This window comes from Pavona decussata, unplaced genomic scaffold (assembly GCF_977016875.1).
Source record: "Pavona decussata unplaced genomic scaffold, jaPavDecu1.1 SCAFFOLD_85, whole genome shotgun sequence".
Taxonomy (NCBI): Eukaryota; Metazoa; Cnidaria; class Anthozoa; order Scleractinia; family Agariciidae; genus Pavona; species Pavona decussata.
In genome coordinates, this window is record NW_028145503.1 from 1,254,963 (window position 1) to 1,279,021 (window position 24,059).

The window sequence follows — 24,059 nt, forward strand, 5'->3', positions numbered from 1 at the left end:
ATCCAGTTCAATACCGAGAATACGAATATGGTCTATTAAATATGGATTGGTTCAAGCACATTTTATCCTCTGGATACGATTTATCCACTGGATAGAGTTATCCGTTTTTTGAACACCTGGGGCCCCGGTCTATATGTTTGGCTTACCCACTCGCCGCAATGTTCCTCGTTGGAGTTCGACCAAAACGTTTTTAAAGAAGGTACGCTGTGATTAACAGAGAGACAAGACATAAATTTGAAGACGTAGATGGCAAGACTTCTGAAGAGTACAGCCGATATTACGGCGAAGGCCGTTTAATTTTCTACTGTTGTTGGAGTGGAAAGCTAAATTAAAAGCTAGCCTTAGAGAGGTAAGCAGAGAAGTTGTTACAAACTTTAATATTTTTATTGCTTGCTACCAATCGTAGAGGCAGTAACTACAGTTACATTACATGCAGAGTCACGCACTTGCATTAAACTCAGTCACCGGTCAGTGTCCACCATTTGTCGCGTCTAACCGATTATATCATAGGCAAAGAAAAACGCCAATCATAGGCCGCTTTCCATTTTTCAGGACTGTCCAGCCAGACCGGTGAGTTTGTAAACAGATTCCACCAATTTGAAGGATAAGTTTTGTCCTAGTCCTTCGAATTTCTTTAAAGATAGCACGCATTATTTTCAGACTGATTATTTTTCAAGATTTTGCAGCACCATTCTTTCAAAATGACACATTCGATTTACAGACTGGACGGTGTGGCCAGCCAGTTCTGGCAAATGGAAAGCACTCATAGTGACTTACTTAATTTGCAGCGCAACTATTCTTATCTAAGAAGTACAAGAATCAACGACTCGACATGTCGGCTTATACCCGCGATAAATACTCGTACTCTTAGAAATACTTGTTCCACTAAAATAAGCCTTTTGAGTGCAACCGTAAAATGTCCGGTCTGGCCAAACTAGACTTGACAAATGGTAAACGCGCTCTACGTGTAAACACATCTACATTAACTCAACTATGAACTTAAAAAATTAACTGCTGAGTACTCAGGTTTACAGAGGTCATCCTTGTGAAATTTCTAATAGATTAAGCACCACGTCTACGGCAAACGGCGAAAGACCATATTTACCCTACATTTGCCACTTGCTTCTTTCAGTTTCTAGAAAGCAGCGAGTAGTCTTGCGTTAGCATGAAAGGCCAGAATTATTTTGCACTATTTACATCTATCAATTCATTTTGTTTTTCAAGAGAACGTAAACGCGAATCTCACGTTAAATTGCTGTTTGCCGTAAACGCCGTGTTTAATCTCTCTTATCTTTCCAGGAAAGTCCAATTCAGAAAGTCCTCTTTCTGTATTGTACTGTAAGGCTAAAGGCTTGAAGAATCAACACAGCTGTTGATTTTTTTTTTTTTTTTTTGCGTAAAGATGGCGTGGAATACAACACTTGCCTCTAGGCTTTCACATTTTCTGTTAATTCTCAGAACACAGTTCTGTACAGAACCCGCACAGTTATTTACCATCCAACCTGAGATACGCCCCATTTGTATCATTAAAGCAATAAATCTGTGAATACAAATATGGAATAGATTTGAAAGGCCTCTAACGGCCTATAAACAGACGTTGCGAATGCAGATAACCACAAAACCCACACATGTACAGAGACTAGTTTGACAACTTTTTCTTCGCAGCATCTCATGTTGTTAAGTTACGTGCGCCAGACTTCCCTTCACGTGTAAACAAACCAGCCCAGTGTTGCAGTACAATTCAGATTTGAAACAGATCACAGTGCAAGAGGTTGGCGTCTTCAAAGTTTTATTCTCTTCTTCACCCTAAGATTACAAGTGTTTTACGAGAATGAAATTATCTTTGAGTTGCCTTGTGATTATCTCAAAATTGAATGCTTAATAGGCCAATTCAGACTTGCTTTGAACCTCATTATAAAAGCGAGGCTAAGTGCAAAGCTTTTGATATGAAAATGAGTTTCCATTCATAGCCGCAATCAACACTAGTTTTCATATGGAAAGCTTTGCACTTAGCCTCGCTTTCATATTGAGGTTCGAAGTAACTCGGAAATGGCCTATTGTATTTAACAAGTTCTATTGTGGAACAAATATTTCTATTATGCAGAACAAGATGAAACCAGCTGTTTGGGGTCCAGTGAATAAAATAATCTTCAATTTAACTTGTACAAAATTTTTTTTTCTTCAAAACATCTTCGAGTCAGAATTCCGATAGGAAAATGTAAATCGTTAGATCAGTGAAAACGGATTCAACCCAAGTTTCTGTCGAAAAATATTTTAATTAAAGGTTATAGAAATTAGCTAAATCTATTTGAAACTAATGCGTTGTTTAACAGACCCGACAGCTGAAGTCCCTTGTTTAATTAAAAAATTGTTCACAAAGATAGGTTGTCCAGCGTACGTCTGGCCATATACAAAGTTAAGTTTGTTACGAAATTGTTTGATTGAGATAAACTTTACGACGCACTAAAATACTTTTATTAATTTTGCTCCCTTCACCAAAGGCAACTAGAAATTTCTAGTTATAAGAGAAACCCGAAATAATTGCTCAAATGTTTAATACAAATGTGCAAGGTACTGCTTGAGCGAACAAGGTTATTTACTTTTGATTTCGGCTTTCGATTCTTGTCTCTCATTGAAATTTCTCAAAACGAATGAGTTTGCCGCACACGAATCAAATATTCCGATAATATTTGTAAAACAAGAGTGTTTTTAGTTATTGCTCTTTGCAGACCTCGCTTCCAATAAATGCGGATAAATATGTTTCTTTTTTTTTTTGTCTGCGTTTTCTTTTAAACTTTTTTGGTTAAATAGAGAAGATAATATAAGTATAATATGAGATCCCAAAGAAGTAACCCAAGCGTTTATTTTTGGTAACTCGATTTGTAAAAGATGTTTGACCATCCGTCATTTCATCATGAAGGTTGATTAAAACCTCTTTTCTAGCCTTTAGCTGTGATTTATAATTGTTTAGGTGAATTAGTTAAAAGACAAAAATTATTTTTTTTGGGAACTCACAAGAAGTGCTTTAATTTGAGTTTCTAGCGCGCTCGGAAAAGTTTATCATAGGAAAATAAAGACACTGTCATATCAAAAATCATCATGATCGCTTTGGCAGTTTGGAACTCTGCTCTTCCTCGAAATCCCGTTTTCTTTCTAGGATAAATAGATTTTAACTTTCACCGAACTTTACGCAAAATATACCCTGGACTAGTAACAACGCCTCCCGCCGAAAAGTGAGAAAGGCTTACCTCATAGGCAAGACTAAAACTTTATCACCAGGTGTTTCAATCGACAAAAGAACATTAACCCCCTGTATAAAGCTATTTCAACTAACGCTATCGGATTTTAAGGCCTCAAGATTACACGATCGACAGGGCCAAAAAATAGTATAGGTAACTGTACATCTTCCAATTTGGCTGTAACTTCGCAATTTTCATTGCCACAGCCAAAATACCACAAATATTTGCCACTGTGATTTATTTTCCGCGGGGAATAGCCGTAGCCCAGTTAGGTAAATTTTTCAATAAATTACTCATATTACCTTGTGGTCTTGTCACTAAAGCTTTCCGATAACGTTTACTGAAATAGCTGTGCATGTGTACGAAAACAATCTGCATGATAAGCTCTTTTATTATATGGCAAGGTAGTCTTGAGGTAAATCCGCGCGTTCTGATTGGCTATTTCTTGGTCGGGATTTTACCATACGGACCGTTTCCATGGAAATGGTCATAAGCCGTGTATTTTTGTTTATGACAAGCGGCAAATTTGAAAATTTGCAGCTAAAACTGCGAAAAGAAAACCTGAAAATACTTTCATTCTTCGCAAAGAAACTACCCAAAAGACTGATTCCAACATGGACGAAGAAGAATATCATTTACAAAGCAAATTTTACTATCCCGAAGATCTAGAAACCTCTGAAGCAGGCATCTGCGTAAGCCGAGGAAGCCATTGAGGATTTTATAAACAAAAAGAAAGGTGAAAACACAAAAGGAAGAAGTCTACTGAATATTGAAGCTAATGGCTTGAATAGTCAAACAATTGAAAGCCTACCTTCGTCCGAGCTTGATCACCTTTTGTCAATTTCTTTTTTTTATGAACGTAGGCAGGAAAAATGGTGAATACGAGACAGCAACATTTTCCAGTTTTCAGCGCAATATACAGCGATACTTCTCTGAGAAGAAATATCCACTCAACATACTCAAGGATAATGAGTTTAAAAATCGAGAAGAGTTCTAGCTGCGAAGCACAAGTCACTAGTTCGCGAGCACGACAGAAGAAATGAGCTGCAAGCCGCTCGAGCGATTGACGAAAACGAAAATGTTCTTTTTGAGGCAGGAGAATTCGGCGACTCCAATCCATTTGCACTCTAAAGAACTGTGTGGTGGTTTTTATCCCTACACTTGGGTTTCCGAGCCAGAGATGAGAGCGAGGAGGACAATTGTCTTAATGCTGCATCTTTTAAAATTGAAAATGATTTTTACAGCAACCTTTTCTTGATCCGTACTTTGTGATGCGCTAGTAAATTTTCTGGGATCGAAGAAACCCTTTTGTGAGTTTCAAAAACAAACCGCAGCTGTTAAGATTTTCGTCAAATTCCGCTACAAATCGTTCTTGAAGTCTTTTCTATAAACATGTAAACGTTGATTCATGTTAACCTCGTGGTACCGTAGCTTGTTCAATTCTTTCTGGGTTGCTCGCGTCATCAAAAACACGTCACGACGGAAACCCTTTGAATTCAAGTGACCGGAAGTGCGTTTTTTAAAATAAACAGGTTTGCTCCGAGTGCCATATAATAAACTACTTACTAACCTAGCTTGCTCGACCCGTACTGGGGAATATTGGCCCTCGGTCGTTTTTGTACGGACCTCACTACGCTCGGTACGTACTGCCACGACCTCGGGCCAATATTCCCCAGTACGGCCCTCGCGCTCGGTTAGTAAACATGTAATGTTTACGTTTAAATCGAACTTCTTAGAGCCGTTATTTTCTCTCATTCTAACCTAGGCCCTGAAGAAGACTAGTGGTACAAGTTGAAATATTGTCTGATTAAAATTGACTTCATGCAGCTTAGTGTCAGCCCTACAAATCAGGTTGTCCTACAAAAGTTATCTACTAATTGGTGGTCAAGTTCTTTTGCTCTTGACCTAAGGCAACAAGAAACCTGGCTCGTTAAACTTAGTAGCGATCTACGGTACACCGTTACTAAATCTCATGATGAAAAAGGAACTTTAAAAAATACAGCCATTTCAAATTATACAGGTGTTTAACCTTCTTAAGAGTATACATACCGAAGAATCTTTACAATCATTATAAACAAGAAGTTCCACCATAAAAAGGCAGGCGTTTAAAATGCAACTTTAGACATCGTAACATGTGACATGTTTATGTAATGTTTTCAATGTCAGCAAAACACGGAAAGCAAATATCGATAAGTTTGACAAGGCCCATTTGTCTTGTTTCGTTTTCAGATAAACCTCGGTACGATCATTACAATAAAAGAATTTCTTCCATGTAACTTGATGGAATAAAGAGCGCAAATTTGAACGTTTTCAAGTCATAGAACGGTTCCGTGAAAACAACAGAAGGCTACCTGATTGATCACTTTTAGCAAGAATGGCCAGGCCCTTTTATACTGAAATTTGTCGTTTGTAACCCATGTTAAACAAGGTTTCATGCATTTTAGCTACCCTTTAAATAGTTAACAAGTAAAATTTGGTTTTCTCTTTGGAATTTTAGTTTTATGTGCAGTGGAGAATAAGGATAAGACAGTAACAAAAACTTGAGAAAATAAATTATAATATTGCTTATAAGATAATACTACCTGCCAAGAATGTGAAAATGATTCAGAATTATGGTTTGTTTACTACTCTTCAGCAAGTCATCTCTTGGTCAATTAAATCCTGGAAGCTCTGCAAAATAAAAAGAACTACATTTTAGATTTGATTAAATCCTGTAGCGTAATCAACTTGTTATTTCCTTCCAAAGAAATTCTGGTCACGGAAAAAAGTGAAGAAAGAGATTCACTAAAAAACGGATACCTATTTCAACAAATTGGGAAAACGAGGCGGAAAAAAGATTTGTTTTTCTTTTTATCATTCTGGAAATGATTCTACGAATGAATTTAAACGTCTCTCTCACAATTTGGACGTTTTCTTTCCATCATTGGTCAAGCGCTTGGTAGTTAAGAGGTTCCTGAAACCAATGCTGTGACCTCGGTAAAATCCACGTACTCCGAAGAGCTCATTGCTGACCCTGATTTCGTATTCGGGAGAATAAGAAGTTTAAAAGAATTTGGAATCGAATAGCTAAACACAGTTTCTTGGCCCCCTTAGTCGTTTTAGCGAGAAATGTTTTACATACGAGAGACACATAATTCGTTTAAAAATGTAAACAAATTTATTTACCTTTTTTATTTCTTGCTATTAAATTTAAGCGTGACGTCATCACCAATCAATACAAATGGAGCCCAGTGTTTCATGGAAGAGAACTTTTTGGAGTCTCGCAGAGATTTCATAGCCTGGTGAAGGGCTATACTGGTGCTTTTTCCTTCTCTCAGCTGTTGATAGAAACTCTTCATGAACTCCATGGTAGCTTCGTCATCAATTGCCCAGAGAGCAACTAAAACAGAACGAGCTCCAGCGCACAAGAAGGCCCTTGCCAAACCCACCACACCTTCAGACTTTAAGACGTCCCCACGACCGCTATGACAGCAACTTAACACCACAAGGCTAGCTCGGAGGTGGACCGCTTGTACATCTGAAATGTTCAGCATGAACTCCTTTTCCTCAGGGAATTTGGAAGTCCAACCGGGGTTTGGAGCCAAGGCAATTTCGCCAGTTTCCTTTCGCCCGTGGGCAGCAATGTGGACCAAACCAACTGAGGTCATTCGTTTCAACACTTCCGCCTTGGTCGCCTCTTTTCCGGTAAGTGGTAGAGTCTTGAGGATTTCTCCTATCATTTCCACTTCCTTTTTGGCGTATGGTAACGGTGGTAAAGGTTTTGAAAGTTCTTTGACACATGGATCTCCCACCAACAAAGCGCCAGACTTACTGTGGAAGTCCTTGGGTGAACTTGTAATTAGCTTTAAACTCATGAGTGAAGGAACAGTGCGAATCCTAATATCTCCACTCAGTGCGGCCCACGGAGCCAAGCACAACGAACCATCTGGGACAATGACCAACTCGTCACTATGAAGCACATCTGAGATAGGACTAATAATTACATCATACAATGGCTCTAAGGCGTTGTTGGTGCAGTGTGCTGATTCGCGTGTTGCATTATTTTCTTCTCTGGTAGATGGGGGGTCACTAGTGAGCTCATCTATTGTACGATTTTCACATCTAACACCAAAACCAGCTCCAATCTTTTTAAAAGCTGTCTCCAGTAAAATAAGGACGGCGTCGTCAAGTGCAGGCTGACCCTCTATTTCCCCTTGTCTAAATACCACTTCATTGCTCCTTCCAAGGACCCAGATATTAATTCTGTTCTTCTCCGTTGCAAGAAAAACTGTCTGTGTGCCTGACGCTCGTGAGATATAGGAGATTGTGTCTCTAGCGTCACATGAAGATGGCGACAATCCTGTCAAGCCATATTGCATCATTAACATATCAATCAAAGCCTGCGCTCGTCCTTGCTCGGCAGCACACAAAGCCTCGTCATTCTTTCCTGTTTCTAAAAGACATCTCCAAAGAGCACTGTAAGCGTTGTGATGGAGTTCGCGAAAGCTTCTTTTCCATGAATCTTCAGAGTGAAGAAGAGTCCTTATGGAATCAAAAAGTGTCACGCTTGACCTATAACTATCGACGGCCTCACGAAAAAAAGCCAAAGAGTGAAAAACGCAACCTAAGGAATAATGTGAACTTGCTTCAGGAACTTTACTACCCACGTCTTTGGAAATCTGTAAAGCTTTCTGATAGCACTCTATGGCTTGTTGGAAGCCACCAAGTGATTGATAAGCGTTGCCGAGATTGCCACAGCCAAGTCCTTCTCCTGCACGGTCACCCAGGTCTTTGGAAATCTGTACTTGTTTCAGATGGTACTGTATGGCTTGTTGGAAGTCACCAAGGTTATCATAAGTATTGCCGAGACAGCCATAGGCACGTCCTTCTGCTGCACGGTCACCCATGTCTTTGACAATCTGTAAATGTTTCTGGTGGTACTGTATGGCTTGTTGGAAGTCACCCACTGATCGATAAGCATTGCCGAGATTGCCATAGGCACGTCCTTTTCCTCCACGGTCACCAAGGTCTTTGGCAATCTGTAAATGTTTCTGATGGTACTGTATGGCTTTTTGAAAGTCACCAAGTGATTGATAAGCATTGCCGAGATTGCCATAGGCATTTCCTTGTCCTCCACGGTCACCAAGGTCTTTGGCAATCTGTAAACATTTTTGATGGTACTGTATGGCTTTTTGGAAGTCACCAAGTGGTTGATAAGCATTGCCGAGATTGCCATAGGCACGTCCTTCTCCTGCACGGTCACCCAGGTCTTTAGCAATCTGTAAACGTTTCTGATGGTACTGTATGGCTTGTTGGAAGTCACCCACTGATCGATAAGCAATGCCTAGATTGCAATAGGCAACTCCTTCTCCTGCATGGTCACCCAGGTCATTGGCAATCTGTAAATGTTTCTGATGGTACTGTATGGCTTGTTGAAAGTCACCGAGTAGTTGATAAGCTTTGCCGAGTTTGCCATTAGCACGTCCTTCTCCTGCACGGTCACCCAGGTCTTTGGTTATCGGTAAACGTTTTTGATAGTATTTTATGGCTTGTTGGAAATCACCAAGTGAGAGGTAAGCATTGCCGAGATTGCCATAGGCACGTCCCTCTCCTACACGGTCAGTGAGATCTTTTGCAATCTTTAAATCTTTCTGATGGTACTGAATGGCTTGTTGGAAGTCACCTAGTGAGTGATAAGCATTGCCGAGATTGCCATAAGCACCTCCTTCTCCTACACGGTCACTCAGGTCTTTGGCAATTTGTAAATGTTTCTGATGGTACTGTATGGCTTGTTGGAAGTCACAAAGTGAGTTATAAGCAATGCCGAGATTGCAATAGGCAACTCCTTCTCCTGCACGGTCATTCAGGTCTTTAGCAATCTTTAAACGTTTCTGATGGTACTGTATAACTTGTCAGAAGCCACAAGAATAAGATATAAAATAAGTTTTATTGAAGAAAACAACTGTAAATATTAAGGATAACCTTATGAAATCTCCACGTTTCGACGTCATCATGAGGCCATTACCAAGAGAAGGATGATTATTCAAATACTGACCTTTCAAGACCTTTCAAAGTAGAAAAAAATTACAAAAGGTTCCTTTTCTTGTACGTTCAAATGTGTTCTCGCAATATTTCAATAATGATCCTTGTCTTGATAATGGCATTATGACGACGTCGAAATGGCAAGATTATGTACGTTTGTACTTTATTTTTACAGTTTAAATGTAAGAGAAGGCAGAATTGGATATCTGAGGGAATTTACAGGTGTGGGCATCATTTACCGTCTTTCCTTTTTTCGACACGAGACGCTTTTGTGTTACACTAACGCCAAACGCTTGCATGTTTTAGGGAGAATTATTTTTTAAAAAGAAATTATTTAAGGACGGTGCCTACTATTGTTACTGCGCATACGTTCTGCGCATCGCGAGATACTCGGGTTTCCTATGGGTGGTACCTACTAATACAGGGATATTTTTGCGCGGTTTAAAACTATACGGAGAAAGCAGAACTTACCAAATGCTTTTGGTAGCTCAAAAAACAATTGGGGGTAACCATGCATTTGTCAGAGATAATTAAGCTTCAATTTAGAAAAAAATCCCATACAACGCTTTATATTTGGGCGTTTTTTTTAGAGATATTAATGTTTAATTATCTCTGAAAAATGCGTGGTTACCCCCAATTTTCTTTTTGGATTCCAATAGCCCTTGCTAATATCTGCTTTTCCCGCAAAGTCATAAACCACACAAAAATACTTCGGTATTAGTAGGCACCGTCCTTAAAGAAATGACAGTTTTATCGAATGATGTCTATATTTTAGGTAAGGTATGAGAAAAACTTAAAGAAATGGGGCTAACAACAACGAAAAAAATGATATCACAACAGTAGTCCTAGTCACTAGAAAATAGGTTTTCTTGGCTATGATAAGCAAGTGCGACGTTTAACGGGATGATAAAGGTCTTGTGGTTGTTATTTCAGACTGAAGACCTCATGCAAAGAGGTGTTGTTGAGCCAGACCTCCCGATCGATTTATCAGCTCCGATTTTAAATAGCCTTAACCAAAGTTGGTTGGTCATAAAAGTCACCTAGACGTTGCTGTGTGTTATGATAGCAACAACGTGGCATTGCAGAAAATACAAGTTCCAGTCGAATGATTTCGAGGGGGGAGGGGGTGGGAGGTGGAAAAGTCAAACATTTGGTGGTGTGCAGACAACAGAGCAGGGCTGCAAATTATACTATAAAGGTAAATCTGTGCATTTGCCAAATAGAAGATAATTTCTTATGTCCTCTAAGAAATGATGTACGCATAAGGTTTAGAAATCACCTAGTGCAGGAAGTGCATTTAGCTGCCCAAGGCCTCCACGTGCACCATTAAAGGAAGCTTCATTCATTTGAGTGGCCACGCCAGGACACAAAATTTACAAAGATTACGTTCGAGCTCGAAGTAGACATTTCACCCACCATTGTGCGATCGTTTAACATTTTATGAATGAATAGAGACCAACTTTGTGTTTTTCTCATAAAATCTCTAGAAAGCTACTACGAGTTCGAAAAGACTATTTTCTACTAAGCGGTAACTTATTATTTTTTCCCCACTTTCTAAGATGTCCTCAGATAATTCAGTCACGTTTGGCTGCTTGGAAACTAAAACATTTCGCTGCTATTTCGCTTTTACGCAAAAACGAGTTTTCACAGTGCTCAGGCTTCTTTCTTCTTTTCACAAAAAAAAAATATTTTACTTACCTCTGAATATTTGATAGGTCCAATTTTTTTGCTAAATCACTTAAGACGCTGTAGAGCGTTTTAAAGGTGACCATGTTGGAAGTACATAACAATAAAAAGATATTTGTATTAAAATAAATTTATTTTCTAAAGGAAAATCAATATTATTGTCTCGCTATTCCAATATCGCCCGGTGAAACTGCTGTGGACTGTTTGAGTCTTAAATCAATAGCTAACGGTAGTTAAACTAACTAGCTAATTCAAAAACCTAAGTATCATATTCACGGTACAAAACTGCATCACAACTAACGTCATCTACATATCGTAACATCCTTCCCTCAAAAACTAAAAAAAGGGAAAAGAAAAGAAAAACTAAAGAAAATTTAATCAGTTCATCTATATGCTAGGAGTTCTTAAAACATCACTCGTTAGATCTTCTTAAGAGTCACAAAGACATTGAAACGACTAGCTGGTTTGATCAGTCTCCCTCTTCCTTGTTCGTACTTGGCTTTCACGACTGCCAGGCGGCACATGTCGACTCAAGGGCTGATCTTTGCTGGCTCTGGTTACTGTAACGGTCGATAAGGGGTCAACCTTATTTGATACAATGATATTCATGGGCTGATTTATCCTTGTAGACGTCAAAGGTTCCACTGACGGCTGGTCGTTGGTGAGGTTATCCTTATCATTCGAGTCATCGTGATTTGAGGGCGTTGGCCATTCCCCAGTTAGAGGGCTTAGAACGCTTTAGGTGTCTCCGATTTCTAATATAGAGCTGACCACTTGACTCTACTACATACGATCTGTTGCCCAGCGGTTTCACCACTATCGCCTTCTTCCATGTTTTCTCGTTCAACCGAAAAGGTTGCATCCGAACAACATCATCTTTCTGAAGGTCAGGTAGTTTTTTTTGCTGATCTCTCGTAGTAGTACTTCTCCTTCAGCTTCCTCAGCTTGCCTTGCTGTAAAGTATCCTTAGCTACGTTGGGTCTCAACAAGTTGCTAGAAGTAGGAAGATTTGTTTTTGTTCTCCTTCTTAAAAGACGCTGATCATGGGCAGGGCTGGTACCAAATCCCTCCTGTGGGGTGTTACGATGAGCCGACAGCGCCAGGTAGGGGTCACTTTTGGACGTTGCAGACTTCTTGAGGATCTTCTTTGCTTCCTTGACAGCAGACTCAACTTTACCATTGGACTGATGGTGGTAGAGACTCGTTGTGACGTTCTTGAACCCGTACTCTTTGGCAAAGGCTTTCAATTCTCGACTTGTGTACAGCGAACCACTGTCCGACACAACTTCATCGGGAATCCCATATCGAGCCATGTGTGCTAAAGTTTCCTGATCACAGTGATCACAGTGTCATACAGCCTGTCGATCTCGAAGAAGCCAGAAAAATAATCCACAGCCATCATGTAACTCAGGTGGTCAAATTCAAAAAGGTCTGTGGAAATTTTGCCCAAAGGGCGATCAAGAACGTCATGACTGATGAGCGTCTCCTTAGGTTGCCTTGTACTGTAGATCGCACACGTTTCACACTTTGAAGTGAAATCTTTTATATCACTCTTCATACTGGGCTAATAGATCGTTTCTCTAGGGCGTCTTAGCGTTCATTCTATCCCTTGATGACAGGAATGGAGTGTCTACAGCATGCCCTTTCGAAGGGTGTTAGGGATTACAAGCCCGTCTCCTCCGAAAAGTAACCCATCTTGGATCACAAATACATCACGACCACTTTCGGAGGTAGTACTCTCTTGTCTGCTGGCCATCCAGATTGTACTAAAGCTTTCACAACTTGCAAAACTTCATCATTCTTAGTCTCTGCTCAAAATATTTCTGGTTCGTACTCGTTCACCAGTAAGAGGTTTAATTTTTCAAGTCCCTATTCAAAGGTCGATCTTGCTAAAAAGACATGCTCTCCGTGGTCTTGAGTGGCTTCAGTTAACTTGGGGTAATGCTGAGTCAAGGTGTCTGCAATATACAGCACCCTTCCTTTTTTCTTGTATCACACGTCTAGATCATATCGTTGCAGCCTCAAAATCATCTTCTGTAATCTCTTTGGATCAGAAACCAGCGGCTTAACAAGTATCGCTTCTAAGGGTTTATGGACAGATTTGACAATCACCAATCTCCCACAAGTATACTGATAAAAGTTTTCTGTTACAAACTCAATTGCAAGAAGTTCCTTTCCTATTTGGGTGTAGTTTCTTTCAGCTGCAGTCAGGGCTGTGCTAGCGTAGGCCAGCGGCCTACCATCTTGGAGTAACGCTGCTCTTAATCCCCCTTCGCTTGCATCGCAGTGAATGACTAAATCCTTCTCTCGCTCATAGTACTTCAGCAGTGGTGGGGCCGTCCCCATTTCCTTGATCCTGCAGAAAGCTCCGTCATGGACTTTGTCCCAGAGAAATTCTGTTTTCTTCTTAGTGAGCAGTCTGAGAGGCTCTGAGACTTTGCTAGGTAATCCACAGTGCCCATAATGCGCTGAACACCAATTTCATTAGTTGGCCTTTCCATGGTAAGCACTGCTTCAACTTTGGGCTGGTCTGCCTTTATTCCTTCCGAGGCCAGGGGATGTCCTATGTAGGGTACCTCCGTTTGCTTGAATACCACTTTTTGCTTGTCTAGTTTAATGTTACGCTCTTGGCATCTCGTCAACAGCTTCGTAATTTTAACGTCATGATCTACTATCGCATCCTTCATCGTGTCTCCAGTGCCTGCCACTTGGATTACATTCGCGATTCCATGTGTCCCTTAAAGGCCTTCAACTGCTTCATGTAAGCGAAGCTGAAATATTTCACTAGCGAGCCAAATCCCGAGAGGCATACGATTACATTTGTACCTGCCAAAGTGTATGACAAAGGTCGTAAGTAGGGAACTCTCTTCTGTAAGCTTTATCTGTCAATAGCTATCCTTGCAATCGACTTTAGTAAAAATCTTGGCCTTGCCGAACTCCGGCAGTATTTCGTCAACGCTGGCATAGGCAAATGGCACCTCTTTAACGCCTTGTTTAAGGGCTTAGGGTCCAGGCAAAGGCGGAGTTTACCATTAGCGTTTCTCACAATCACGACAGAATTCATCCATTCGGTTGGCCTGTCTACGTTCACTATGACCCCTCTAACTTCAAGATCATCAAGGTATTCTTTCACTGGTGTTCTTAAGGCTCCAGGAACGTTTCTCAATGCAAGCTGAACAGGTCTAACTTGTTCGTCAACTTCAGGTCGTAATGGTGATCCAAGATTGCCAAGACCCTGAAAAACATCTTTGTTCTCGGAGCACAGGTGTTCAAGACAATTCCTTCGTACGCCTGGCTCCTGGTCAAGTTTACGTCCACATCTGAGACCCAGGCTGCTGGTTCGGGACATGTAGGCTTAATCTTGTCATTTCTGACTGAAATTAATTGCATTTTCTCCCGATCAAACTGACGCAGTTTTCATCCTCTACAACGGTAAAATTAACTTTGTACTTTCTCTCATCCTCGGAGTTTCTCAGTTCAAGCTGGCACTTTCCAAGCGGCCTTAGAGTAGAGGCGTTGTACATCTTGAGCACTTGATCCTTATCTTGTGGGCGTGATCGTATTTGCATATTTCGTTCCCTTGATAGTGCTTAATTTAACAAACGTTGCCCCGTGTCCACTTGCAAGTTAACTTCAGTTCCCCCTTTTATTTTCATGGCTGCCGTGATCTTTGAAGGAACGTTGCTGTGTATTGCGTGCACCGAGTCGATCTCAGGAGTGAACTAAGCTGTAACCAATGACTCACCAAAGTCACTGGAGTACTCCACTGTGTTCACCGCAGGTTTTTTCCTTTTTCCACGTTGCATACAAACTTGCGCGAAATGATTACTTCTTCCACAATTTCCGCACGTCTTTCCATAAGAAGGACTTTTTCCCCGCTTGAGCTCGTGAGTTCCACCGCAGTATTGGCACCTTTTGACAACTTTTGGGTACCTTCGCGATTTCTTTTCGGAGCGGTGTTTCAAAGCGTGTATTTCATTAGTATTCGGATCCGTTGCTGCAGCGAGATCCTTAAAATGTTGAGCGGTTGTTGTCTCAGCTATTGCAGATGTCGATTGCTCTTTTTAGAGTGATTTGCCTCTCTTGCAGTAGCCTCTTTCGCAACGCGGGCTGTTTAACACCATACACAATTCTATCGCGTAATAGTAAATCATGAAGACACTGACAAAAATTACACAATTTCGCAAGTGTTCTAAGGGCCGAAACTTAGTGATAGATATTTTGATCCTCTTTCTGTGAACTGGAGTTAAACACGTATCGCTCGAAGGTTTCATTAAATTGTCCAATAGAGAATTCTTCAAATTTCTAAACAACAAAGTCAAGTACTTTCGAACTTAAAGGCAGCTCAAATGTCACGCCCATGTAAATTAAAAGCGCTTCTTCGCCGATCGCAAAAAGAAACGTCGCTGTCTAATTTGTATTCTTCATCAAATCGCTGAAGTCTTACAACCACGGCGTAATTATCCCAACTAGCTTTCCTGAATTTCTTCCAGTTAGCGGCAATATTGTCGAGATTTAACGGTTTGGGCATAGGTATTCCATTCGATAAAGAGGACATTTTATTCCTTCTGTGCGCTCCCAACGGACGCTGTATTAGTCGTCGCCGTATTTGTGGATGGTGTCGTGGCCTTGCCGCCGCTTGACATCTTGATTTTTTCATCTCAATTTACTTCTGACACCATGTTTGGGTCTTTAGTCAATAGCTAACGGTTGTTCAACTGACTAGCTAATAAAAATCTAAGTAATATATTCACGGTACAAAACCGCTGACAACGCAAATGGAATCACAACTATGTAACGTCATCTACATATCGTAACATTGACACAATGCTGGATAAGCTGTACCGCTCTTATTCATAAACACAGAAACTGCGAAGTTGAATGTGAAGGCACTTTGGATAGTCGAAAATAAAAGAGAAAACAACAAAAAGGCCGTAATTTGCCTGCAGCGCACTGACAAAACTAGCTTTTCCGACTTTCTCAAGTCCTACCTATCTTTGTGAACACCAGGAATTTCAAGAGGAATCCTGTATCTACAATTGCAGCTAAAAAGATGATTTTTTACGAAGTTAAGGAACTATCCCTTTACATTCGAAAATGAAGAACAAACTGACTTTTTTAGTGGGAAAGATGTGCCCGGCACGAAGGCTTAAAATATGGACTATCCATTAGAGATTGAAATTCTTAGTTGAAAGTGCGTTTAAATATGGCGCGTCTTTGCTTAGTAAGTCCTTGTTTGAAGCACACAACCGCATAACAATGGCTGCCAGAAAATTACGATACCTATTTAGAAAATCACTCAGTCGTTAAATGCGAATAATTGATCAATCATTGATTGCAACATCATCCAACATTGTTGGACGATAATGCACAGTGTTGAGCGAGATACTCAAACGAATGTAACATGTTTGATGCAACACTTGGGCTAATGTAAACATAGTATTAATAAAAGGAAAGTAACGAAGACACGGATAAAATATAAATATAGTAGTCACTTACTTCCAGTGACTGAATCAGCAGGGAACACTCCTGCTCCTCCTGCACCGGGGAACCCAGCACCACCAGGAAATCCCTTTACATCCCCAGGGAAGCTACTGACGATCTTTTCCTGTAAAGTTGAAGCAAATAAAGAGTGGCCTTGGTCTAATACTGGATCATAGAATGAGAAGGGTATAGGTTTATCCTTTGGCTTTAAATTTATGGGATCGACGAAGGCGTTTAAAATAATGTTTAAAATAAAATCGAAGGAACGAAGGAACAAAGGAATGAATGAATGCACGAACGAACGAACGAACGAACGAACGAACGAACGAACGAACGAACGAATGAATGAATAGAAATATTGATTATTTAAGAATCCCTTCTCTCTGTTTCTACTCTCTTAACCGCATCTCACTGCAGGTTTGGAAATCTGTCCCTTCCTCCTGACCGTGGGAAAAATTAAGGGTACGAAATTTCTCTGTTTCCAGATCGAATTGTAATTTTGAAATTTGGATTTTATGGAGAGACATCATTCTAAATGATTCAGATATAAAAACAGGTATGGATATTTAAAGACCCTGGCATGAAAACCAGTATGAAAAACAAATGGACCTAATGTAATCCTTTCTTGATACTCAAAACCTACGAATTAATTTCTCTTTATTTAAATTTTCGTAATTTAAATACCTGGGGTTTATTGATAGACTTCTTCAAATCCAGTAAAGCTTTGTTTTGCTTGTTGATCTGTTGTTACCGCAAAGTTAAGAAAAATCGCTCAAAATAAAACAAGGCGACCAAGCAATGATACGAAAAGATCTTGAATTCATTTTTGAGGTACAATTACCGTCGACTGATCTGCCTAGAGTATCTTAACTTGACTAGAACATTTTTAGTTGCACTTTCAGTGGTATTTACTGCGAGGAATTAAAGGATACTGCCAATCCCCTGTCACACCATTTGATGGCTTCTTCACGTCGACCCAGCTTTTCACAAGCACTTGCCCCTACAAAATATTTAAGTTTTTACAAAAATTAAACTTCCAAGCGTTAACTGTACATGTTATGTTTGGTTTGTCCCTGCAATATAATTGGTCACGTAATCAAAGTAGGTTTCGAATTGGTCGTGCGCATTACTGGGAGGCTCATAGCCTGGGATCGAGAGGAGACGCCCTTTCCGACTTTTGTTTCACCCATTGCGAGAAGAGGTCTATTCATGAAGAAAGAAACGTTAAAGTACGTCTCAAGTTGCAATAGTTTTGAGGGGATCGTTGCATTGGGAGGCTTCGTTAACAGCTACCAACAAATTTATCAAAGTCATTTAGAGGATTAGGGAATGGGAGTCGCCACTTTTACAACATTGCGGCAGTTAATTGTGCTTTTATTAGAAAACTTTGCGTTGGTTTGGCTTTTCAACTGAAAATTTAAAAAGCACTATCACTTACAGGACCTTTCCGTGATTCAGAGGCTTTCCCGATCAACGACTGCTTTCCATCGTCTGGTGGATCAAGTGAGTGTTGAAGTTGGGTTTTTAATCGTTGCCCCTTTTCCTTGACACTGGCTTTTCTCCTGTTCCTAACGGATGAGGTTCAATGCCTGATCTACTGTCTCTTAGTATTATGATCTGTAGCCAGGGCATCAAACTTGCAGTGAAAAAGGTTGCAGAGTGCTTGAAAGGGATTTCTTTAGTGAATCTTTGGAGCGTTTTCTCGTTGCTCCCTTGTCCCGCTTACGAGAAGAGAGTTGAAGAGATTCCCCATCCTCAAAACATGAAGAGTTCAACTAACTCGGTGTACCTGATGAAACAGTTGTTCGCGATGCAAGTGATCTCTGCAGATGCAGTACCTCGATAAACTCACTTGTTAAACAGCACTGACTGGAATCCGAACCTGTGTAAACTAAGTTCTTTGAGCTGTAAAGATCTATGAGCAAAGGACTGGTCAACTGTATTTATCTGACCAGATAATACGTCTCACCTCTTTCGATGGCTTTAATGTAAGTTGGTTGCAAGTCAATGGCAGCTTTTGCATCATCTATTGTCTCTTGGTATTTTCCTTCAAACAAGAAATGGCAGTTTCATAAACGAGTGTGGTTGAATCAACGTAAGCGGCCGTTTCTTTCTTTCTTTGATGCCTGGGGGTAACTGTAGCTTCAAAACCGACAACACAAGTAAAGACTAACCCAAGGCGTTCCACCGACCTGGGACTTAGAACAAGTACTTTGACGATGGAAAAATTAAAAATGAACAAGATGGCGGTTTTGTTTTTGTATTCAAGTAGATTTTTAACAGGAGAAATTGCGACGAAAACCACTTACGCTGATGGAAATGTGCTGTTGCTCTGTTGCTGTACAGTTTGGCATTCAGTTCGCCATCTTTGCATTTCACGTTTATTCCTTCAGTGTAGAAGTTCACAGCATTGTAGTAGTCTCCTTTACGGTAGCTTTCATTACCATCTTCCTTGTAAACCTCCACTATCGCTAATTAAAACAAAACGATCACAGTTGATGAAGATAACTTGGTTTGTAAAGGAGAAACTTTGTAAATCTCCACTATCGCTAATCAAAACAAACGATCCAGTTGATAAAGATAACTGGATAAAGAAAACTTGGTTTGTAAAGGAGAAACTTTGCTAACGTCATGGTTTTCATTTTGCCTCAGTAAAACATATATCAAACAACAAGCTACCGGCACAAATAGACACCTACATAAATTAACAAATAGCACGCCACTCTTGGTAATCAGTGTAAATATTAGTGTTACATGTTGAATATTCTGAGAGATTTTAGTTAAAAAAAAAAAGAATGTATCGCTACGAGCAAGGGCTGCCACCCAGCCATACATGCTTTGTAAAATTTTGATATTTTTAACGCTCGTTCCCAAAAACCAAGTTCCGGAAAATACTACGTTTGCCAGGCTCTTCTGATTTAAATAGACCATTTATCTGTCGCTAGTCTTGTTGTTTGTGCTAATGTTTGGTAATGAGGCTAAACATGTGAACAAAAATCCCCTATACTAGGACAAAGCAACAAAATATACATCATCGTCTTTATTAATAATCGTTAATCGAAAAAGTCGCGTCTTGCGAGGAGACGCGCAGGGCGCATCTGCTTTCGTGTATTCTCGCGGCATTGGGAGTGTTTCGCGTGCGCTCGCGTGTTTTGGTCGCTGTCCTATCCCTGGTTTGAGAAATAAAACATACAGAATACGAAGAGTTTCGTCATGAGTGGGGCTTAATTCAATCTTGAATTACTTTTTAATCATAAGTTCAAAAGCGTACAATTAATTCTACGCTTCTAGAACGATTCACAGTGCAGTGACTAAACTACGCTGACAAAAGACTGGTTCCAGACAAAACGATCACAATGTTACATAACTAAAATTAGTTGAAAATAAATAAATTTACTGGACCTGAAGATAAAAAGCAACACAAGGCACGTTTATTTTTCATATTCTACTGTGCTTAGCACGTTTTACTGCTGTTGTCAGCTACTCTAATTTGAACTTGGCTCATCAGCTCGATATAAATAATTTTGCATTTTTAGATCTATAAAAAAAAAAAACATTTTCCTCGGGTCAACAAAGGCTTAAAAAATCTTTTCACTTTCTAGTAACATGGCAAACGTTTTGTTTTTCTCACCTTTTAAAGTATCATTGTCAAAACCAAGTTTTCCTTCTTCAGAATCAGATGGTGTGACGTCACTCTCTTTTTTGGCTTTCTCTGCATTCCCCGCCATGAATGACGGGAAAAATGGCAAACGTAACTCAGTCTAAGTTCTCCTTAAGATAAAAAACAACTGTAAGTCATTCTGTGTTCATTACTTCTAATATCACAAATAATTATTTCATTCAAAGAACTTTCATCACAGTTGATGTTTCTTGGTGTAACTGACTCTCATTATCAGAATTTAAAATTTGTCTTCCTTACTCAGTCGTCCTTGTTCTTTTAATCCTTAAATCATTCGGCAAGGAGACTACACTCTCTCTGCAAATGCTTACTGTGGCATCCAAAGACTGTTTACCAAAATAAATCTAGACTAAAAATAAATACAAATCCTGTTTAACTCTGTGCCAATTTATAGTACCAACAACTCTAACAATAGTAAAAGGAAAATATATATAATAAGCATGGGTAATATATATTCATACAACTAGGTTGATAATTACAAGAAGGGTCACTATTGCTCTTTGTCTTGCTATAACAAAGCCAAAGAAATTGATGACCATCTATAAAAGTTGACAATTTGTGATCCCTAGACCCAAGCATGCATATAAGGGGACTCCTTATGTCCTGTTTACATGAATGGAAGAAGGACTCTACCAGGCAAAATCGGTGCCACATGTCTGCCACGTAGGACGCCTCTAGCACGTTATAAAGATCACCCTAGATCACCCTGGTAAGACTACAAGATGGTCAATTCTTGCACCACTACAGGCTGGGATAAATCACCTAACCCGGGCAATTTTTTTTTTTTTTTTGCTGGCTCCTAAAGTCAAAATCCTAACTTAACACCGCAATAAACTGGTCGCTCACTCCTTCTCTCCTCCAGGACATAATTGTACGGTTTATGAGTGATCAGGAATCAAACTGTCTCGCTCCCGCCTTGGTTTGACATATAATATCGCGTCACTTTCAAGTAAGCCCAATTTCCCACTCGTAAATCTAATTTACTCAACTCAGTTTCATTGTCCGCCTTTTAAGAGCGGCTGCCTATAAGAATCGAGAACTGCATTTCAGCGACCACTTGGTCGAATTTCTTATATTTTTCCAAAATCATATTTTAAAGTTCCAAGGTATTTTATTTTTTTGAGAAAATTGCTAGAGTTTCAAATGCAGCCTAGGTGCGGTCACGGGCCGATGAAAACCGCGAAAATTTAGGTCAAAGGACGAAGCCCCGTTCACGGTGTAAAATAATCCAATGAACTTGAAACTTTACACAAACGTAGACCAACCATGAAGTTCTTTTCTTTTCCTTTTGATATATGAGATTTAATTTAGAGAAAATTACATACCAGAAACACTTTTATTTTAATGAAAATAGGCATTAGTTTCAAGGCCATTTGGTGTAGCGTACACAAATCTACTTGCTTTAGATAGGAGCCATCGAGTTTGGAATGTTTATTATATTAATTTTCTTGTGAGATGGTTGGTCTAGGTTTGTGTAAAGTTTCAAGTTCATTGGGTTATTTTACACCGTGAACAGGGCTTCGCTCTTTGACCTAAATTTTCGCGGTTTTCATCGGCCCGACCGTGACCGCACCTAGGCCGCATTTCAAACTCCCGAATTTTCTCAAAAAAGAAAATACCTTGGAACTTTAAAATATGATTTTCTAAAACAGTTAATCCAAGGATATCTTGAGACAAAATATAAGAAATTCCACCAAGTGGTCGCTGAAATGCAGTTCTCGATTCTTTCAGGCAGTCGCTCTTAAGTCAACTATTCGAAATTATTTCTGGAAAGAAGGTTCATTTACTCGAGCACCTTACAGAAGAGAATATTTGAGCCTAAATGCCGTCCTGTCGATCTGCGTATAAACGTTGGGACCAAAATCTACCCAGAATTGTGCCATATAGGTTTGCCCAAAAAATGGCGCGGGACCGATCGACCTTCACATGGGACCATTTCCTTCCTTTTCCTGATCTTACAGTTTCGCTTGCTCCATTGCCCTTTCTCTTTCAACTTAAAGAGATATCACTCGTGTTTAAGATTTCTTCGCAAAGAGGTTCAAACCTTTATTCGTTCACCGCGCTAGGGACTTTACGAAACCACGACGGCAACGCCAAGGAAAACGTCACTTGAAAATACAAGTTCGTGTTACTTGTACTACTTCGCGATTATTCCAATTCTTTCAACTTGTATGATGTAGCCGAACTATCCAAGTACAAAACAGATGGAAACATCGTTCAAGTTGAGACAGAGAATGGATATGTTTACGTTGTGTGCTCACGTTCTCCCGAAAACCTTGAATTTGGTCATTTCACGTTGTTGTTTGGCCAAGTACGACCAAGCGAATGCAACACTGTTGTTCACTCCAGAGAACAAAAGACATGTTGGACGATGTTAAAGACGATGTTTGATGGAAATCAGACTTCGTTCAACATCGTGGCCAAACGAGTACAACGCGTGGATTCAAGATGCTGCAACCGTTTGGCCGGGCCTTAAAGCCCCTAAGGTGTATGGCATGTAATGTTACGTGTAAAACCTGGCATATGCTCAGCATCTCCTACAGGACCTAACTTTTCTCAGACTATTATTCAGGCCACCCATTTCGTTTCGTTATTAGATCAATTTTGAAAGTCAGCGAGGGTCGATGAACAAGAGACCCCATAAGGGCATAAATGCTAAGGATTGTTGGCAAACTTAGAATTATCATTCACTGTAAACTAACTTCTGTCTAGATTACTTTCAGTTTAGAAAGTGCGAGGGCACCTCCTTTCTTGGGGTGTTTAAGCTAAATATTATTTAAAAAAAAGTCGATCCTACAAAAAAAAGAAAGTTTTACAAATGAAAATCAAAGTTGTTATTACCTAGGATCATCTTGATAAATGTACTATTGTTGTTGTTGATGATGATAATAATGATGATGATGATGATGATGATGATGATGATGATGATGATGATGATGATGATGATGATGATGATGATGATGATAAGCATGATGATGAGCATGTGGATTCCACCATTGCATCTCTGAAATAAGTTTTACTTCATACTTAGTTTTCTGAATGTAATGTCTTTGAGTAGCAATTTTGAGTCAAAAAGCAAATTACTTATTACTTCTGTTCTGGAAACTCCAATATCAAAGGCCAAACACTGCAGGAGAATATGAAAAAACGTAGGTCTTATTAGACTGTGAGTGATCAAGATCAAGCCCTAGGAACTGCGATCTATCAAACGCATGTTTCCATAGCATTGGGAGTGATCGATTATGTTATCGTAGGATTTGCTTTAGGCCAAAAAATTCCGTTTTCATTGGTTTCATAGTTAAAGTAGACTTGGGAAGAATCTTAAACGTCTTGCTTGTCTTTACATATCAACAAACACAATCAAAACACAATTGTCTCCGCCTTACAAACATGAATTTAACTAATGTTATTTTATTGTAGAAACTCGACCAAACGTAACAACCAAGAGAGTCCCAATACGCAGCACTATTGCCGAGGATTGAGAATTTTCAATCAGTGACTACTTAGCTATAAATTACAATCAAACCTGTATTATTAAGTGACCGCTTTATGGTGCACAAGAAAAAAAAATGACCAAACGCCATTTTATGTCACATTTGGCATTGGTAACTTAATGTACAGGCAATGCATTAACCGCTTAAAAATCAAATATCCGGTTACTAAACGGCCACAATAAAGTGGTCTGAAACGGAGGACAAAATAAAAACAGACTGATAACGCTAGGATCCTACAGTCAGTATTGTAGGTCGTTAGAATTAGCTATAGACATACGTTTAGTCCTTAGAGTCGCCCCTCCAAAGCGATTGGCCCGAGAAGAAAACTAATTAGATATTATACACTTAATGTATGGTCCCGAGGGAAAAAGTTAGTTTTGTTTTCCCGAGAGTCCTGATGTTTCCCGAGAGGAAGTCGAGGGAAACACCAGGACTCGAGGGAAAACAAAACTAACT

The 24,059-nt window shown here is 39.7% G+C and overlaps 3 protein-coding genes and 1 long non-coding RNA gene across 19 annotated transcripts in view; 1 reads left to right on the forward strand and 3 right to left on the reverse strand.

Annotated features, from left to right (window-relative positions):
• The window catches only part of LOC146475177 (uncharacterized), a 275,844-nt gene that overhangs the window by 119,048 nt on the left and 132,737 nt on the right, over nt 1–24,059 (reverse strand). For 5 of the 12 annotated variants that reach the window (XM_085116133.1, XM_085116132.1, XM_085116130.1 and 2 more), the window contains 2 exons: nt 18,400–18,477; nt 17,363–17,430 (listed from right to left, as the gene is read on the reverse strand). In XM_085116133.1, coding sequence (XP_084972259.1) covers nt 17,363–17,430; nt 18,400–18,477 — 146 coding nt within the window. Of the gene's footprint in view, nt 1–17,362; nt 17,431–18,399; nt 18,478–18,739; nt 18,902–20,061; nt 20,202–23,193; nt 23,237–24,059 lie in introns of all 12 variants that reach the window. The other 7 variants (XM_085116116.1, XM_085116114.1, XM_085116115.1 and 4 more) reach the window with 4 other exon arrangements.
• LOC146475179 (uncharacterized) overlaps nt 1–24,059 on the reverse strand; it is a 453,604-nt gene that overhangs the window by 48,011 nt on the left and 381,534 nt on the right. For 3 of the 5 annotated variants that reach the window (XR_014865985.1, XR_014865983.1, XR_014865984.1), the window contains one exon: nt 5,228–5,590. The gene's annotated coding sequence lies outside the window, so the exon portion shown is untranslated. Of the gene's footprint in view, nt 1–1,772; nt 1,807–5,227; nt 5,910–24,059 lie in introns of those variants that run through there. The other 2 variants (XR_014865987.1, XR_014865986.1) reach the window with 2 other exon arrangements.
• Nucleotides 1–24,059, reverse strand: part of LOC146475180 (uncharacterized) — a 104,212-nt gene that overhangs the window by 48,011 nt on the left and 32,142 nt on the right. Inside the window, exon 6 of the mRNA XM_085116157.1 lies at nt 5,228–5,590. The gene's annotated coding sequence lies outside the window, so the exon portion shown is untranslated. The remainder of the gene's footprint in view (nt 1–5,227; nt 5,591–24,059) is intronic.
• LOC146475184 (uncharacterized) overlaps nt 277–24,059 on the forward strand; it is a 186,470-nt gene continuing 162,687 nt past the window's right edge. Inside the window, exons 1-2 of the long non-coding RNA XR_014865999.1 lie at nt 277–1,371; nt 1,644–1,771. This is a non-coding gene — a long non-coding RNA (uncharacterized LOC146475184). The remainder of the gene's footprint in view (nt 1,372–1,643; nt 1,772–24,059) is intronic.